Below are 21,091 nucleotides of genomic sequence, written 5' to 3'. Positions count from 1 at the left end.
AACAAATAATGTATTTAAAAAATTATCTTGGGAATACAGAATTTTGGTACTATTACCGATATATCTGAGAGGTATGTGTGAGGAGTCCAATCTCGTGTATTTTCTCAATTTCCTCCAGCTGCCCCCACTGCTAAAGACGCCTAGCACAAGAGAATTTAAAATTGAACCATATGTTAGTCCCAAAATGACCTAGTTTGTGTCGAGTGGACGTTAAACTTCATATCTCTATGAAACGTCAGCAATAACCGGCGACAAACCATATGAAGCTGACACTGTATACAAGTATTTGTAATATTTACCATTTTCAAGTTTTAATCGACACTGACAAATCTGGCCATCAGCGGATATCACTTTACATATGTATGTTGAATTGAAGTCACTTCCGGTTGTATTAATCAAAACTATAGTTATCTCCCTTCTGTCATCAGCCAGCTCTGTTATATTAAATTCCCCCCTGCCTTTAAATAATGCGTCAGGTACAAATTTATTCTGATACCAATACCCCAGTTCGTCTTCCTGTTTAAGATATAAAATACATGTTGTCATCGACTGATATTTACATTTTCGAAGCAACGGTAACAATGTCTTGGTTGGCTTGCCAACTAATCAGCATAGCAGATACATCTCCTGAATTATTGAAATAAAATGGAACCAATTGTTAGTCCCGAACGAAATAACCTATAGTGTCTATTTTCGAGTGGAGTATTCTTCGAAAACAGGGTTGGAACCAAAGAAAAATTGATTAAATCTGTTTGGCTTAGATTTGTATTTGGCTGTACAGGAATAACAGTCATTCTACCCACCTCCTTTCGTGAGCTATCGATCCTCGATATCATAACTGCTCCAATCGGGTAGCGATATTGATACATCCAGGTAAATATTGATCTATTTTTATAGGACTTTATATTTGTACCTTCACATTCTGATCCTAGAATAAAAGAGGTAATCATAATGTCTAGAACAGTGTTTGTCATCCATTCATACGACTAGTAGTGAATAGTCGATTAGATGAAATGGGATGTATTTCTTCACCCGTAACGTAGTTAAATGTTGCAACTAGTTAGTAGGTGAATAGAATATAGTTCACATGAAGTTGTTATACATCGATAGCCACTACAGACCAAAGGAAATTGTCTACACATGTTTAGAATTCACACAATATATGTACAAGGCCATGAGCGTAAGGGTGGGGGTAAGGGGGGGGGGGGGATCTGCAGGCGCAGATTCCGTTTTTCGGGCATAAACATCAGAGAATGGGGAACATTAAGTTGTTTTTTTGCTTAACATATTGTAAATTTATATTTTTATGTAATTGTATAATTAACTGAAAATTAATAACCATCACAGCATAGTGGAAAATTCGTTTTAGTTCATGACTGATTCATTCTGAAATTTCGGGTGACAAAGAAAATTTTTCGGACAGATAGCTCCCCCCCCCCCACGTAAAAATGAGATTGGCCCCCTATACCTTTGTACAAGATCCTATTGGCACTATGTATACAATTTATATTCTACGTGTAGTGAGTTCAGAATTCATGCAATTCTACTCCTGTCACGTACAACCGGGGAATCGAAACCACGCCAGTTGACTCAATGACAGACCTTATGATACAGCGCGCAATTGCTAACCATTCGGCCACCCCCTTGTTGAAGACGTAGACAAATATACTTGGTATTTTGTGAAAGGTTCCATACGTCCATGACAATATTACAACACGAAAAGGATTGAAATGCATATAGTAGCACATATTCTTAAATATAAAATTTAAAACTTACTTTCAGCCACCAGTTGAACACCTTGTTTGTAAGAGATCTGATCATCATAGAAGACATGACAGTAGTAGATTTTATCAAAATCATCATTAACTGTTTGTTGTAATTGAAGGCTGATCCTTTCTACACCCCCGTTGTTTATTGATACTTTATTTAGTATCAGTTCAGTTGAAACATCTACTCTGTTTTGTTTGAAACCTTTCTCGATCGTCCATATACCAATATCTATAGTCTGTAGAACGAACATAAAACACAATCAGAAGTCAGATAGATTAGTGCTGTCTAATTTAACAGATTCCAGATATAATTCAAACAAAGAATATTTTGACCCAGTCGATCAATTGGAAGATTACGGAATTAACGTGAACAGGGGGAATCAGTCATTGTTATCGACTGTAGTAGAGGGGTAACAACGCCACAGAGGATGGTCAGCTCTCGGATAATCCCATCCCGAAACTACCCATAGTGTTGTGAGGGTATCAGTTTAAAGTCGATTACTCATAACCAATTCTAAAACATAATTAATTGACCATTAATAAATAATATCTACATTTTTATGTAGCCTATAATTGTAAAAATGCGGGTTGGAAATAACATAATGGCTGATAAGAACTAACTTTATACTAATACAGTTTTCTGTAAGCTAGTAAACTAGGTTGTATACCCCAACTGACCGGTCATTTTCTGATACATGATATGGAAACTGAGTATTGATTGACATAATAAAATTTGATCTTACATGATTGGTTATTTGATGTTTTCGACTGAAGATGATTTTGTTGATCGATTTAGTGGTTTTATATTCCCAGGATAGTTCCACATCTTGGCGAAGAGTTGAAATGACAGGTTCTAGAGCTGTTGGCATCCAAGTGAAACCTGAATTTAATCATAACGTATTACAAGGTATTCCTTTCTGAGAACATTTTATTTATCAAGGTAATAGATTAAAAGATTTAAGTTTAATGGTGTGAAGGTACGGGAGTAACTTGCTACTTTTCTACACGAACCTAGGCTAATGCTGACGGGAATACGTCATGCAGTGCCCTATGTGGGAACAGGGGATTTTTGTTCTAATCTTTATCGAATTCGAACCGCCTGGGAGATCGGTTTTCCGTCCCACGGAACAGCTAGATGTTGTTCTATGTCAGGCCTATCATCCTATACTAGTGTCGAGTGGAACCCCCCTGGTAAATCTAGAGAAACTAGTTTAAAAATATATCAGATTTAAATACCGGATTTAAAGTTGGAATTCATTAATGTCAAATCAAGAAGAAATCCCTAAAAGATACCAAACCTACTTACTCGCATCACCGAAGATACAACAATTGTAATTATGTTGGTTTAGGCATTTATGTGATTATTCGAAAGCTATATTGGCTTTCACACACTTTACCTGCCAAGCTGATGTTGATGTCTTTGTATTCTCCTGGTTGGTTGTTCAGATAACATCTATACACACCATAATCGGTATCTGTTATATCATGAACAATTAAAGTTATCTTTATCTGTCCATCTGTTCTCGTCAATAGTAGCTCATACTTCTCACCATCAATCTCGAGCTCTTTAAAACTATTAGGCTGATTCTATAATAGTAATAAACTTAATATCAATTTCTGTTTTAGTCCATTCTTGGTATAGTTCCGTTCTACTCCTGTTAGTGATATAGAACGGAATGATACCACTAGGGATACCATACCGGGGATGATTATAAGTTCTGTGGTAAAATAATGTAAATATACTGTACCTGGAACTGAATTATTGGTATGGTCTTGTAATCTTGTGTTCTATATACCCAGCTGAGTTGAACCGAACTACCGAGTGTTGTCATTGGTAGTCCAGTAGTTGCAGCTGGAAAACAATCATGACATTATAAATTAAAATAATGAAATAAATATTTCTGGATAAGACACAATATACAGAAATCACAAACAACAAACGCACATGTCAGTACTATACTTTCCCATCCATGTATAACCTGTAAAGCCCTTAGAGCATCTTAAGACGCTTACGCGCCATATAATGTCTTATTATTAGATATTAATTACGGTTCTATATTCGTGGATTTGATTAATTTTTGATTTAACCGTTTTCTACCATAAAGAAAGATTACCTGTGTATAAAAAGTTATTCAACAGCAAACCTAAAACAGAAAACGAAAGAAGATGCATATGTAGTTACAATCATCGAAGAATCTATACTATACCATTGCCATTATCATAGGTGCGTCTGGGAGCATTTATCTTGACAACAGTTCTGTCTAAATCCATGCCATCTCAAAATACTACCAGTATTATATTCTAGACTCGGGTGTGTGTATGGTTGCTAATAAAGGTTGTAATTGTTATTGCGACCTTCTTGCTGAACTGCTACTGCTACAGTTTATCTACTTTTGCTATTACAAAATTGAATTATCTTGACATTGATGCGTAATGAAATTAAATACAATTGTACAACTACATTGCAAAGCCATTCCACATTGTCAATCGTCTTTCCTCAATTTTTATAAAGGTGTACAAATGTAAACAATTAGTTGTCAGATGATTAAAACAATATTAAATGTAAACAGATGCTGCTTTCTGGAATGAGGTGTATACATCAGACCCTACAAACAGTGGTTGGCGACCCCAGTTGGATGGCGACTCTGGGGTTGGGAATCCAGGATATAGACACGAAAGAAAACACCTTGGAGGGACATAGGTGTGTGTAAATAATCATTCGCTGTCAGACCATATGTTATAATCATACTGCATTTTGTCAAATCTGGTGAGGAACTGATTGACTTTGATCTTTGAAACGGCAAAGTAGTAGTTCTTGGTGTTTAACGTCTGCTTCCACATAAGTGATATCGCAGACAAGACATAGGAGAGCTGAAGCTGATTCCTGTTTTTTAGAATATGATTATGCAATCTTTCCATTTAGCCTTAGGCCATGGATTTGGTTTAGTGGGAAGTTCTTCCCTTTATTTAATATAAAACATATCTTTTGGTAGATGGTTTCGTCTGTTTCTGGATTGGTAGATGTCATCGTTTGGGGTTAGTGTTTAGGTGCCAGGCCCGTCTTATCGTGGCCTCCCCTTACTCCACTATCCCACTCTCTGGGCTTGGTATCAGTTTTATTTAATATAAAACATATCTTTTGGTAGATGGTTTCGTCTGTTTCTGGATTGGTAGATGTCATCGTTTGGGGTTAGTGTTTAGGTGCCAGGCCCGTCTTATCGTGGCCTCCCCTTACTCCACTATCCCACTCTCTGGGCTTGGTATCAGTTTTATTTGCGGAATAGTGTTTAGGTGCCGAGTTCGTCTGACCGTAACTCCCTCTTACTCCACTATCCTGCTAGTTTGGTATATGTCATCTTTGTGGGGTTTGTGTTTAGGTGCCAGGCCAAAATGCGTATGCATTTTATACTCAAGGACAGTCTATACCCGAGTCGACATTACTAAAGCCCCACATAAAGTTTAACAATAGGGATGCAGTAATTGAATCTATATTCCATGTATGCTCAAATAAAATCATGTCTAAGTAATACGGCACTGGTTGTCGAATTAATATATCAGCCCAATATATTATTTTAAGACTAATCAATGAAGTTCATTACACTTACCAATTATAAACATTATCTTTTTTCTATTCAAGTTAAACCGAATGCCTGTTTTACGTGGTCTACAGTTTGATAGATTAGTTGCTTTCTCCTTAAACTGTTTATTCGTTGTTACATCTGAAGAAGTGTCTAGAGTCTTTCTAGATATTCTGGTAGGTGACCTGACCACTTTTCGTTTGATTGTAGTGTACGTACCCCTTGACTCCCTGTTATCTGCTAGATCTGCCAAAGTATAAGAAACCTGTTTTCAAGAAATTTACTTTTGGTTAAAAATTTGGATTTTGCACGTAGTTCTATTTTATAGAATATTTAAGAAACGAACCACAAACTAGTTCGTTCCATAATATTACTAATCTGGTGAATAACGAACTACAAACTAGTACGTGGTTCGTTATTCGCCAATATGAAACAGCTCGTTAGAATCTATTTTCCAAGACTTTGTTATCAACCACTTGGGCTCATCAAAACCTACGTCCCGCGTATTCCCATAAAAGTGCCTTTATTATATTACTAATTCCAGTTCTGGTGAGTAACGAGCAAGATGCCAGCTCTGATAATAAGTAAAACAAAACAAGAAATAGAAAATGCTGAATTTGCGTAGACCGATACCTTCTGAATTGTATTCTGCAAAGCCGTCGTTTCCTTTTAGAGTTTGTGTCGTTTTTGTTTCAGATCTTGCAGGAGTTATTTATTAGATATTCAGTTGATTTTCTCTTTACCATTTACATCGTTGGCTGTTGACATCAATTTCTGACATTTTATAACCCTTTTTAGAAAACTGAGTGTTTTTTCCATTTTTTCTGCAAAAATTAGGACAATGTGTACATTATCATTCACAACCAAAGTACAACAAAACTATCTAACTTGACGTTATATCAGGTGCTTCAGAAAATGAAATAATGTTTTGTGTATGACTATTCAATAGTTTGGGTCTGCATGAACAAAGGCATTATCTCGTATATTATCAAAGAACCGTATAGTGCAGCTACTGTTTTGTCGTTTGTTAGAGCCATTGTAAAGCCCAACACTTGGTTCCACCGTTTTCATAATATTCCAGTTTGAAGAAATGTTTTTTTGGCAATGGTTTTGCAAGATTGGTATTTCGAGATGTATATTTTTAAAATTTTTGTTCGAGATAGTTTTTCGTTGTATGTTCCTGATATGAATGTAATAATTTGATTTCTTTTATATTAAAATACAATCAAATTAAACATAGATACAATTATAAATCTGATATGACGAATATCTGATGTTAAGATACAAATATTAATGCATACAAACGAAGAAATACGAAGTATTGAGTATGAATAAATAATTAAGAACACTGAATAAAAAGCTGTTTGATCTTCCATAGCCACGAGGCTACGGAAACAGATTTAGCTATCGAAACCCGTCTTCATTAACAAAATTTAATTCATTCATCCAATCGGCTACTGAAATAGTTCCTAGTGATCATATATATTTAAGGTTTCTCTGTTCTCTGACCAGTCTATCAATTCTCTACGTTATCAAATTTAAAGCTGCGTTATTAAAGAACTAAATCTGCTTACCGCGTATCTTTTTTATAGTCTCAAATTTTATATATATATTATTAATTAGACGTGTATTCACATGACAAGCCCATAATCCACTATCTAGATCATCAGATAGTTGCTATTAGAAACGGATTGACACAATCGCCATTTAATGATTTATTTTAATAAACGGTTGCCATGTAAGTCACGCCCACATTTTGCAAGAGATAGACGGGGAAGAGGAAAATTTACGCATTCAAAGTCGTTTGATCCTTAACATATTTTATAAGTTTTATTAGGATCAGAACCAAATTGTAGCTTATGGCGGGTCTACACACGTCATATATATTTCACAGAGGCTATAATTCAAAAACACCAACACATGTTGATGTATAACACGTTTTATGTCGGTATTTAAAGCTTTTCGGTGTTTAAATAAGACCTGTAAAAATCGGAATGCGACTATTTTAAAATTTCAAGCCCATACACAAAAGACCAACAGTAAGATATAGAGCAACTCTGCGGTTGTTAACATCGACAAGTATAAGTTCAGCTACAACATTCGTGAATTGTTGGTATTTCAGGTTAAATAACATCCCATTCCAATTATTTTCAGCTTTAATCATAGAATAAGAAGTCGGGATTGATCTTTGTAAGTCGGAAAAAATAGTCTTGAGTAGCAAATACTGTCTGTACATGGTACGCAGTGCAATATGACGTCACACATTGTTGCCATTTGGAGTAGGTTCAAAACAAAAAAAAGGTTTTGGATAATCTGAATCAAAATGGCGGCTGAATATCGATTAGAATATTTTTTTGTAAAATCCAATGTGGCGGCCAAACGGTTGAAAATGTTATGGAACAAGGTCTCTGAAAATGAAAGATAATATCTGGGTCTAACACTACCATATGTCATTTGTGGTATATTTTTATACTATTCAGGTTAGGGAAAAATCGGAAGGTCTCGGTAATTTCCGGAAGCGGTCACAAACTTTTGAATATGCCATTTTGAAGGCATCAATGCGTTCCTTATTCCTACCAAGTGTCAACTTGATACCTCAAATAGTGACGGAAACACGCCATCTTGAATATTGAAAAAAAAGTGAAGAAAACTTTCGCAAATCTTTGATGCTAAATTTAATCGAGCGAACTTCCGAATTTCGAAAAACAATCAGTCAGAGCCCAAATGCGATTCGTCCAAAGAATTCACAAATGAAAATCCGACGAAGACCCGTTGATAACAAAACGAGATATTGGGAATCTGAGATTATTTTTGTCCCACCTGTTTGTCAAAAATGACCCAATTTATATTTAATAAATAGATCCACGAAAGTCAACCACATCTGCGTTGTCAGAATGTTTGTACCATTTACAGTTGTGGCTGCACAAACTGACTAAATCCCCCCCCCCCCCCAATAACAGACCTTATGATATAAAGCGCACGTGTAAATCATTCGCACCTCCCCCCGCCCAATAAATAATGAGGAACGAGTAAGTTACAAAATTCAGTCACATTACTTTATTCTGAGTTTTGAAAGTCTAAGTTATGACAAATATTGGTTCTATTGTCAAGTACCATAGCTGCCTTAATAAATGTAGCCTTGATTGTCCACTTTGACACTAATCGATTAAATAATGCTGGTGTTCTAAGTTGATTATGGACTGGTCATGTGAATAAATCCTAACTAGAACTCCAAAGACTACTGACGTGTTTCGGTATGTCAGGTCACATCTTGTCACGCCTTGCCACGTCAACAATGATTAAGTTACATCATGCATTAATGGGTATAGTAAGTTCCAATACCTATTAAAGTGGAAACAAAATGTCATTTTAAACACTTAATAAAACCGGAAGTTATACTTCAAGACCTAACTTTTTGATATTAATTGTAAGTAGACATGAGGATCATCATATATGAAAAGATAAAGGGTCACTAAAAAGTTAGGTCACCAGATAGAAGTTGAAAAGTCGAAGAAAATAATTCAAAGTGAAACCGGAAGTAAACAAAATCAAAATTCAAAAATCGGCTACCTAAGGATTGATGCCACTTGGAGTAGGTTCAAAACAAAAAAAAGTTTTCGATAATCGGAATCAAAATGGCGACTGAATATCGATTAGAAGATTTTTTGTAAAGTCCAATATAGCGGCCAAACGGTTAAAAATGTTATGGAACAGGGCTCTGAAAATGAAAGATAATATCTGGTGCTAACACCACCATATCAGTCTATATCTTTTCTACGTATTATATTTTCTATGAAGGGCAGGATGTTAGAAAGGCTATTATAGTCTGATCTTAAACCCTTCTTAAATAAAGTCATTATCTTGATTGTATAAAAAAAATGACGAAAAAGACTTTCGCAAATCTTTGATGCTAATATTAATCGAGCGAACTTCCGAATTCGAAAAGCCGTCAGTCGGTGCCCATATGGAATTCGTCCCACAAATCCAAAAATGAAAACCCGAAGAAGATCCGTTGAGAAATAACCGAGATATGGGCAACCTGGGATTATGTTTTGTCCTATCCGTAAAACACTTCCCGTTTGTCAAAAATGACCTAATTTATATTTAATAAATAGATCCATGGAGGTCAACCACATCTACGTTGGCAGAATGTTTGCACCACATACTGTTATGGCTGCACAGACCGACTAAATACCCCCCCCCCCCCGAAAAAAAAAAACCACTTACGAAACACATAATAATAAAAACAATACACCCCCACGGTTTGGATTCATTCAAAATTTAATAAATAGAAAAGTCAAAACAATTTTGATCGCCCACAACAAATTAGCACAGGCTTATTACATAGCGAGTAGTAGCGTAGATCGATTGGATTTCATTTCAACATTTCTTTGTAAATTTGAAAATACTGAACGGATTTGGACTATTGTTGGTCCGATATTTAGAGCTTCATCGTTCAAAATACTGTAGTTTATAAGGCAATCTATCGACTTTAATATGTGACGGAATGCGTCTCCAAGCTTATTTTAACTTAGTCATTCATCACACGCATACTCTAACAAAGCTCTGCCTGAAACGTATGTTTCACTTATTCTACATTGTCTGTTGTTATTGGTGGCAATAATCTACCCAGAGCTACCATAAACAGATCCTTCAAAGTGAATTGTGATTGTCCCTAAAATAAGCTATCACCAATCCTTGACTCATTGGCTGTATAAATACTGAAAGTGATCTATTCAGCGTTGTTCAGTAATAGAATTCATTCAATTTTGAATACGCCTTTTATTACACAATGAAATACCTTCTTTATAGGGCGATTATAATGTCACAGTTCTCAGGCAAAACCGTTACGGGTTAACAATTAGAGTGTTGCTTAAAGGAGCCAAGTCTCTAATATTCGAAATCAAAAACCCGAATTAGAATTCAATATTCACCAATTTCAATCAATATTCTTGTTGTCTGGCCTTCAATATATTTAAGACACAAACATTTTATAATCAGTACACGATTCGTGTACCCTATGGTTTCGGGTACCATATTGTAATGAACAGATAAAAACATATTCTGCAACACAATGTGGAAGTAATTATTCAAAGCTGATTCACAAACGACAAAATAATAATTTAAAAAACGTGTAGAATGCACTAAGCAGGCGTAAACTCTCACTGCCGTTCAATTTGAACTGTTCACGTATTTCATCGAACACAATTGATTAGAAATTACAATTTTTTTTCCAAACATGGTATAAAAATCACTTTACATACATTCGTATTACATTAATATGTGCTTTTAGACCCAATTTGTCATGGTTCCAAAAATAGAGTCATACCCTCTTTAATCGTTGGTGTCCGAGTAAAAGAAAACTATCCTACCTCGTATTTCAAAAACATACACAAATTATTAATCTGATTTTGGCAAAAGCACTAGTTACCCTCGTTTTATTACAATACAAGTTTGCAGAAAGTGTCAGAAAAATCTGATAAAAACTCTAGCCTGAAAAACATTACACGCGGTGTAGACAGGTTTCGGCAGAAAAGCGTATATCTGTAAAAAATAAATACCTGGAAAAATTGTTAATCTGATTTTGACAATAAGGCATAAGTGACCATCGTTTTGTCATAATACACGTTTCCTGGAAGTTTCAGAAAAATCAGATGAAATTGTATATCCTTTAGTGGGATGACAAGAAAGTGTTGTAGTATACTGGCGGTTGAAAAGGGTGATTACAATATAAGTCCAAATTAATGTGTGGGTGTATAAAAATCATCAATATGTGTGCGTAACAGAAACTTTGGCAGGTGGAATTCGAAAAATTGTTTCGCACCTAGTATTTCACACACGTGACCGCAGAAACAATAACCATGTAATAAATGAACCCAGAATACCAGTCACCATAATGGAATATAATTTACACAATTTTCGCAATCAATACAGCTATTTTGTATTATGAAATTTGAGCGACTTAAACAATATACTGTACTTTCCCCATGTCAGTGATGCAGGATGGAGGGCCTGACAATGACAGCTGTCTAGTCGTTCGGATGGGACGAAAAACCGAAGTCCCGTGTACACATTGGCGTGCACGTAAAAGATCCCTTGGCAGTTGGAATTCCATATAAGAGTAGCACACTGTATGGCGTATGCCCGTCTTCATTAGCCCAGGTTAGGAACATAACAGTTAGAAGTTAAACCCCATTTCATTTCATTTCATTTCATTAAACAATATACTATACCGCAGTTCAATGTAATTCATAATAATATTATACTTGAAATGACCCCAAATGAAACAGAAACAACTCTTAAAGATACTTTCCCACAAAAGTATTTTTCGGGTGGTTATTTCCAACAAAAGTATGACAATTTTGGTATATACATCCAATCTTAATAGAAAAATACTGGATTCCATGAAAATTGTTCATTGAGCGTACACAGGACAAAAATGTAAGGGTTGCACGCGAAGATTGTCTGATTAGTGAGTGCTTGATGTATATGTTGATAATCTTGATGTACAACAGTTTTCTGAGGTAAAAACCTCGGGAAAAGACGTGAGCAGTGGATAATCCGAGAAATTAATTAAGCCCTCGATATTTATGATAAATAAATAGCGATTAAAGACAACATCATCTTGCAATGAATTCTCCTCCGGCTTCGCACCCGTTACTAGGAATCTCGTCAGCCAAATCATGTGACACAAGCATGGCCTCTTTTAATAGATTTGTTATACCAGAGGTATTCCCTCGCGAATATACTGTTTTGAGAAGGATTTGAAGCAAAACTTTGATAGATTAATTAGTTTGAATTAAGCTTTTAATCCAAATATATCATCAAATCACTCAGTTTGTACGATTTGTACGAAGGTATTTTTAATGACGTATTTAATTCTTTATTATTATGTATCAATGTGAGTAAGAGCATTTCGTTGTTAGGGTGACCCGTGCAGTGAAAATTTTCCATACAGAAAGTTGGTCTCGACACAGCGAATGTGCTCGCTTCAGTGGCTTGTCTCGAAGAGATTTCTGGCTAACCACGCAGTATGATAATACTCAGCGCTCGATTCTATGAGACTATAAAGAGCCATCACACGTGCAATTCTCTACACATCTATCAACTATTACAGCCGTAAAAAAATATATTGTTGACGATTCTGAATGGCTGGTTATTACAGCAGCTTTAGAAATTACATTCGTTTTATTTTTTAAATTACTTTATAATTAACTGTATCGTTAGGAGCGGTATCTTTTGGCTTAGTTCAAATAATATGTCTGAAACACTCGGGTTACTCAAGAACATGATACTAGCAGTAGTTTCATTTTACTTTTACAAGGTTCTTAAAACAATTGTTGAGTTGTCCAACGTGCGTGTTTCTAGATTCAATTTCTTGTTTCAGCTGTATGTTATGTTTCGTAAAAAGGTGGTCTTGATTACCCCGGCCTGTCAATCACACTGGTTAATTTTAAAACAAGGGCACGTAACCTATTTTTGTATTCACAAGTGCCCGGATGTTATGACCGACACACGTAACAATCTTTCAGTGTATAATTTATGGATGGTTCAAGTACAACATGACCGTTTATTTAGTGACTATAAATGTGCGAAACTGATTTAAGGCCTGGTGTATATATATAGATATTGTGGTGGAATTCGATATAAGAGTAAGCGATAGTGCCGCTGCCCAGGCGATAGTGCCGCTGCCCAGGCAAAATTGCCCTCATTGCAGACTGTATGGCGTATGCCCGTCTTCATTAGCCCAGTATAGGAGCAGAACAGTATGATTTTACTAATTTTACTAAAGCAAAAGATGCCGCTCCAACGGTATAGTTCATATTATAGCAAATTAAAAAATAAAACGAACGTTATTTGCAAAAGCTGCTGTAAGTTCATCAGGATTTTCTGTCGTGACTACACCGGCCAGTATTCTCGCACTATGTGACTAGTTAACAGTCATTTCGGGACTAGTCGACGATGGTGCACATTCACTGTGGCGTGTACAACTTTTAATAGAGAAATTTTTGGCTGTGTGGGGTGTAGTAATATGGGACATCCTTTCTGTGTTTGTTTTCTTCGTGATCGTAATAGAAAACTACAGGTTAAATGATTTCTACAGCTTTATTATTAAACTGCTTTCTATGTTCCACGTTCTCAATAAAGCATCGATGATAGCTGCTAGGAATATGAGCTAGGACGAGTTCTGAAGAGACTCGCTAAAAACTCCTAATTTCTGCACGTCCTAGACTTACCTTGAAGTTAATTTCCCAAATATGCAATCCCCCCCCCCCCTCATTACCCAAAAACTGGGGGGAGTGGGGGGGGACACTACCATATTTGGTCTATCAACCACATGACATAAAACAGACAATATTTGATGGATATTTTGACAATGGTAAGAATTTTACCAAAATATCACTGGTTTTTTTTTACATACACATGTCATTTAGTTTTATTAGTACGTGGGATTTCACTCTACAATTAGTCAAAGGTACAATATGGTCTTAAGGGCAAGGTAAAGTGACAAAAATTGTCACAACACCTGAAATAGGGGGTCCTCAAAAAATCATTCACAACACCTTTAGTGCCTTTATTTTGGTGTCTAGACGTGCTTGAGATGATACTGAACAATAAAAAATGGATGAAAATCAAAAATAATGAAGTCTTGATGGTTGTAGTGTATATATTCAGGTATCTCTGTGAGACTTTGTGATTTCCCATGTTGAGTTGATTACCCTGTAGCTGCGCAGTGCTGAATGGTATATTTGCTCCATATTTTCCAAAGTTACAAATTCCAAAATCTCACAGAGATACCTGAATATATACACTACAACCATCAAGACTTCAAATTTTGAAAACTATCTTTGTTTTAGCACACCATGTCCATATAATTAAACTTTTATTTTTCAAATATCCTCCATTTTTTTCAAGGGACTACTTTCAGACTTTTTGTATGGAGTTCCATCATAATCATCATTTGGATTAGATGTTTCGGGTCTGTATGGAAAATTGTAAATACTGCTCCACAATTTCCTTGGTTTTTAGCAATTTTTTAAAATGAATACACATTGTTATCATTTGTATTACTTCTTAATTCACCCCTTTAAACTTTGTGCCAGGAAGCATAAAAATGTACTGACAATTAAAGATTTTTACTAAGTTTTACAGTAAAATAATTTGTTATAAATTTTATTAAATATTTATTCACACTCAACACATTGTTCAATCGTAGATTGTACACTAATAGTCCACTATTGAATGTGGAACGGTCCGGCTGAATGATTGATTAGAAAATATGATGTGTTTCAAATGGTACTCCATAGAAATGAATTTGCCCCACAAAAATTATATCTCAGGTAACAAATTCTATATCCGACCCTCAAAATGATTATTATTCTAACATAAATGAATAATAATCGATCCAAAATTTAGAAACAAACCTTTTTGCTAACATTTACCAACACTTGACAACGGCAGCTATGATAGCTTTGATTTTGACAGTTCTGTTGTCATCGATTTACAGAACGGTCCATATGAATAATTTTGATATTAAAAGATGTGACAGTTCTTGCAAATGAAGCGCAATAGTCTATAATATTACGATTTACCACCTAATGTAAGGATAATTGTGATAGTATTAGTCAAAAAGTATTTACTGCATTTTTATTTACCTTTCTGTGTCGAATTACCGCTCAAAGGAAGTGTTGCTCGCATCAATGAGTTCATGCATGACTTATTTTTTTAATATTATTAAATCCCGTAAATGACAACTCATTTGTGTTTTGATATGAATTAATCATATTCCGCAGTTGTTTAAATTAAAAAATGAAAAAATGAAAATTTAGTTTTTAAAATTAACACTTTGCTCATTGATATTAGCATAAGGTCAAGGACATACCAGATATTTGGACACGAAGTCTACCTACGAAACATTGTTTACATTTATACAACGGCGAAATGTGTTATTAATAAAGGGAATACGACATAATTGTATGTATGGTGATGTAAATGAAACCTTTGCATATCTATACAATGTTCCGTAAGCGTTGTCAGTTTAACGATTATTCGCACCACTCGTCTAAAGATATGAAGGGTCATTTTCAAGATTGAAAAAGAAAATGGCGGATCCAAACCCCGTGGTAGCAAGACGTGGAAATCTCACACTACAAGGAAATAGGAAAGCAACTCGAAAATCTAAGACTCGACTACTGTACTGCATAGATCAGAGTATAAATAGAGCGATAGTAGCTGTCCCCAAGTTTTATTGTTTTGTCTGTAGGTGTAACCGCGATTGGACAAGAAAGTGATAAAACTGAAATTTTCGTTTACGTGATAACACGCGAATGTACGAATTAAAGGGGTATTGACAGTTAAATAGTGTATTGTGAGTAATAGAGTTTATTTTGGACGTTTGTATCCAAGGGCCACTATTCTGTGTTGGGAAATAATATCTTCAGCCTTGTTTGTGTTGAGACTACTATGCATCAAGATGGTGTCACTTTATCTTGCCCTTAAGGACCAAAGTACTACAGGGGTACCCTACATAATTGTGGTCAACGGTTGTGCTAGCTATCGCTATTGCGCCCAGTCCTAGCCACACGGGGGGGGGGGGCACAGTGGCTCGGTGTGTAAGACATTGGATCGCTAACGTTCGATCCCTGTTTTGACCGAGAAAGTTCATCAGGATTTTCTGTGGTGGCTCCACTTTGTCAGTGGTGTAGTACGGAGGGTCTGACAAGGGACAACGTATCGTCGTTCGGATGTGAAAGAACCTTTGACACCAAGTGTCTTGTCTGCGCTATCACCCTAGATGGAAGCGGTCGTTGGGAGCGAGGGCTACAGTTAATAAATGTACACTTACCTTTAATTCTCATATAATTAACTTCAACAATCAGGGGGGTACGTGTCTGGGTAATTAGTAGATAAAGATATACGAAAAATACTTATTATTATTTGTACCAAACCAAGATTAATTCTAATTTGAAGTTAGCTTTATCACCCCTATATACCATGGCTATACATTATTTAATCATAATGTTTGTCTGGGCGCACTTTTATTATAGCTTTTTGTGTGCCTCAGGCCGCGTGATCTAATCCCCTGAAGTTGCATCATGATTATCCAGGCGGTTACAAACACTTGGCATTTTGCCAGTGACCCTTGTTTGGTAACCCTTTGAGACCCAAGCACAATATATCAATGATATTTGAAGAATAGTTAGATTCTAGCCCCTTATATAGGCTACCTAACCTATAAGAAAGTAATATTTTTATTTCTGGCACATAGATTGAAATATATCGAATTAATGATAACGCAATAGAACCTTTTGGTGTATTTATTAATGCTACGATTCTTATTCAGCTGAAAAACCTATTGAATGTCCACGTGCAAATCTCACGTATACAGCAAATGACAAAGGGTGTTTTTCCAGTTTACTCTTTTTAGGATGTTCCTATATTTACTGGAATTTAGTTTTCCCCAATGACAATAACAAATGTTTCATAATATTAATTTTGGGGAAATACTCGGTAAACAACCCTAGTTGGTTATCAGCATGTTTTTATTATATTTGGTTATAAATTTCTTCAGTTCAATATATTAGCACGTGTTTGTATTACTGATTTCTTTATTGTCCATATTTGGTGGTCCATTGTAGATTATACATTTTCTCCTAATTTCAAACAAATTTGGGAGATACATGTATTTTACTTGGGTGTCAGTATTCATGTTTGTTCAAATGAGGACATTCTGAAGTCATTTTTATCCTAATAGCCTTTCTTTCCATTGGTCGTTTGTTTTTATCTAATGTACTTTTGCCTATTTTACATTTTATAAAAATGAAATGAAATCATATGAGGTTTAACGTCCTACTGTTTTGCTCTGACTGTGCTAATGTAGATGAGCATACGCCATACAGTGTGCTATGAGGGACATATTGCCCGGACAGCTGCGGTACGACCTACTCTTTTATTGAATTCCAACTGCCAAGGGATCTTTAACGTGTACGCCAATGTGTATTCAAGACCCCGGCTTTCGTCCCACCCAGACGACTATACGCTGTCCCTTGCCAAGCCCTCGGTCCTGCACCACTGTGGCGCTGACAAGGATCCGATGAACAAAGTCGGAAATTGGGATCAACTTTCTCGGCCAAAGCAGGGATTGAACACGGGACTTCCAGGTTAGCGAACCAACGTCTTACTCACTGAACTACCGTGGCTCCCATTTTATAAAAAAGAGACATTCAAAACAGAGACTATTCATAAACACCCCGTTTTTCGGTGTCAGGGTCGTAAAGCAAAGCTTTGTGTGAATGACCTTCCCCAGGAAACTGCATTAAGAGAAGATTAACTAGCTCACTTTAGGACTAACGTATGGTACAATTTTACATCAATAAACAGCTTGAGTGTGAAAGACCACCTTACTCCTTGCCACGTACATACCGGGGATCGAAACCACCTGCCACGTGAGGCACTGACTGATCTAAACTGTACGCGTTAGATCATTTGCACCCCCTCTAAATGGTGGTTTGGAAATATGTTTGATTGTGTGTGTGTGGGGGGGGGGGGGGTCAATACCGTTACTGAAGCAGTATCATAGGCGGAAGCGGCCAATCTCGGCTAAGGCTATTTGCCCGAAACTATTGATTGTCACCCGACTTTCGACGTAGTCATATTTGTGTTTTTATTGATGTCCGTAAGAAGGCGACAACACGCATACGCAACCCAAAAAGTAGAATAGGAAACAAACACAACCGCGCTATTAGCGACCTATCATTTTGGCTTGTTGTCGTACTGTCTACTTACTAGAGAGGTTCCGCAACCAGTACGAAGCACGCACTACGAACACGGCTTCGCACTGTAAAAGCGCATTTTGAAGAAATATGCACAACTATTTTATTTTAGATATTTAATTTTTATGTAATTTAAAGAATGTATAGTTTATAGATTATGTATAGAATAAAAGTATTTGTATGTACTTATATTATTTAACAACTCATTGTAAATATCTGTAAATAAGGTCGCCATTATTATCCCTATTCATATCTCGATTATCCATTTATGGATTAGAGCGTTGAGCTGCAGATCGGATTCAAATCCAGTGGTATCGAGAGTTGATTAAGGTCTTTTCATGTTAATATATGTTTAATTAATAATTTAGATAACATTTCAGGCCTAAAGAAAGGGGGGTTGGATGGCTGAATGGTTAGCGTGAGCGCGCTGTATCATAAAGTCTGTCATTGAGTCGACTGGCGTGGATTTCGAATCCCCGGTTGTACGTGACAAGGAGTAGGGCCGCCTGTCCAACCTCGTGGGTTTTCTCCGGGTTCTCCGGTTTCCTCCCACTGCTAAAGACCCCTACGCGCAAGCGAATTATTGAAATAAAATTAAACCATATGTTAGTCCCGAAATGACCTAGTTTGTGTCGAGTGGACGTTAAACCCCATTTCTCTCTCTCTCTCTCTCTCCCTAAAGAAAGACCTGCAATAGGCAAATTTAGCTCATGCATAATGTATGTTTAATAGAGATCATAATAGAATAGAAACTCTGTCATAGATCCTTATACCCACGTGACAAGTAGAGCTAACGTAGTTAGATTGAACCTTTTCATGTGAGGTATTATTATGAATCATTGAAAAGAAACATTTTCTTTTATATTTTACTCGTTTCTATAGGGTTGTTTAGCAAACGTAACATGTGACAATTCAATGTTTAATAACACAATGATAATTTTAATTTTATTACCAACACTTTCACAACATCTGAAAGAAATATCCCACACGGAGTGTTAATCTGTTTTTGGTTTATTTTCCAATTCAATATAATAAGACATGTCTTGGCTGTATTCATGAGTTACAATTGTTTACGTTGTTTATTTATGTATAAGTGAAATGAAATGTCGTTTAACGTCCTACTGTTCTGCTTCAACTAGGGGTGTCACAATCGGAAAAAAAATTGGGGTCAACTTGTTCTAATGAAGACAGGCAAATACAAATACCTTAGACAGTTTTAAGCAACACACAGACACACATAGAAAAAATGGGTGTGGCTTTGCCCCTGGGTGATTGGTCATTCACTCAAAACAATAGGGACCATCCTTAGGGTATAAGGAATAGGTATGCAAAGTCTCAAAAGGATCTGTTAAGAATTGTGGCCTGTAGGCGACACACAGACACAAACAAAAATTGTGCGTGGCTCTGCCCCAGGGGATCGGAATAGGTATAAAAAGTTTTCAAGACGATGTGTTAGGCAACACACAGACAAACGAAGAGAAATGGGCGTGCCTCTGCCCCTGGGGATCGGAACATGTACCAAAATCAACAATTGCCGCCCTTAGGCTATAAGGATGATCCATTTAGAATTGCGGCCTGTATACAATAAACACAACAATTAGGCGTGACTCTGCCCCTGGGGGTGGAGAGACAGAGAGAGAAATGGGGTTTAACGTCCACTCGACACAGACTAGGTCATTTCGGGACTAACATATGGTTTTAATTTATTTCAATAATTCGCTTGCGCGTAGGGGTCTTTAGCAGTACGAGGAAACCTGAGGACCCGGAGAAAACCCACGAAGTTGGACAGGTAACCTTACTCCTTGTCACGTACAACCGGGGATTCGAAACCACGCCAGTTGACTCAATGACAGGACTTTTGATACAGCACGCACGTGCTAACCATTCGACCATCCACCCCCCCCCCCCCTTGGGTTGGGCACGTGCACCAAGATCAATAGTTGCCGTCCTTAAGGCCCGGTCCCACTGCACTTACGGATGCAAAGAGGATGTAAAACGGGAAAATAACGTGCCCACCGTTTGAAAACGCCATGCATACGTTGTGTACTCATTGCATACGTGTTTCATACGCTCTAACGGATGAACTTTCTGCCGTGTACGATGTAAATGCGCGACACATACGAGCACAAAACGTTCCATGTCCGTTATCATCTGTTAAACGTCCACGGTATCCTCTCTGCATCCTCTGGGCATCCTCGCAACTCACATCCGCTCCAGCTGAAAATGGAAAGAGGGAGGAAAGATAAGGTACATGGAACGACTATACATCGTTATTAGCACGGAAATAGAAAGGATGTAAGCGTATGCATCTCGTATATAAAGTTTTCAAAACAGACAAAGAGTTTGTATCTGGTATATTGAAGGATGTCTGAAGTTTGCCGGAGCTGTCATCTACTTCCATCCGCTTTCATCCGCTAGGCTTCCGATGAACATCCATTTAACATCCCCGCCACATACTTCCCACGTTCGTTCTTTTCCGTTCTGTTTTCGCAAATTTTCGTCAATTTTGTCCATTTCTGGAGCGGATGAAAACGGATGGAGCCACCCCGCGAAAGTTTGCTCGTCCGCTGTGTCCTTTTTGCATACGTTTTGTGTCCATCGGCCACTGGAACCGGGCCTTTAGCCTATAAGGAACATGGGGTGGGTGGGTGGGGTGGATGGCTGAATAGTTAGCACGTGCGCGCTGTATCATAAAGTCTGTCATTGAGTCAACAGGCGTGGTTTCGATTCCACGGTTGTACGTGACAAGGAGTAGGGTCGCCTATCCAACCTCGTGGGTTTTCTCCGGGTCCTCCGGTTTCCTCCCACTGCTCCGCGCAAGCGAATTATTGAAAAAATAAAATTAAAGCATATGTTCGTCCCGAAATGACGAGTGGACGTTAAACCTCATTTATCTCTCTCTTTATCATGCAGAAAGAATAACAGATAAACTAGTAGACTGGGCAAATCAGGATTAAACGCCACTCAAGTT

General features: G+C 36.9%; 1 protein-coding gene across 9 annotated transcripts in view; it reads right to left on the bottom strand.

Moving 5' to 3' along the window:
• The window catches only part of LOC126812093 (uncharacterized), a 174,436-nt gene extending 158,054 nt beyond the window's left edge, over positions 1–16,382 (bottom strand). For 2 of the 9 annotated variants that reach the window (XM_050538306.2, XM_056098946.1), the window contains exon 1: positions 16,194–16,357. In XM_050538306.2, coding sequence (XP_050394263.1) covers positions 16,194–16,206 — 13 coding nt within the window. In that variant the 5' untranslated portion in view covers positions 16,207–16,357. Of the gene's footprint in view, positions 1–299; positions 517–803; positions 929–1,776; positions 2,006–2,512; positions 2,650–3,166; positions 3,357–3,517; positions 3,622–3,883; positions 3,914–5,374; positions 5,594–5,980; positions 6,172–16,193 lie in introns of all 9 variants that reach the window. The other 7 variants (XM_050538319.2, XR_008786120.1, XM_056098948.1 and 4 more) reach the window with 7 other exon arrangements.
• Between the last annotated feature and the right edge of the window lie 4,709 nt (positions 16,383–21,091).

Source organism: Patella vulgata, chromosome 2 (assembly GCF_932274485.2).
Source record: "Patella vulgata chromosome 2, xgPatVulg1.2, whole genome shotgun sequence".
In the NCBI taxonomy this organism is placed as follows: Eukaryota; Metazoa; Mollusca; class Gastropoda; family Patellidae; genus Patella; species Patella vulgata.
Note: the sequence above shows the minus strand (reverse complement) of the source record. Positions and strands in the feature narration are given on the sequence as shown.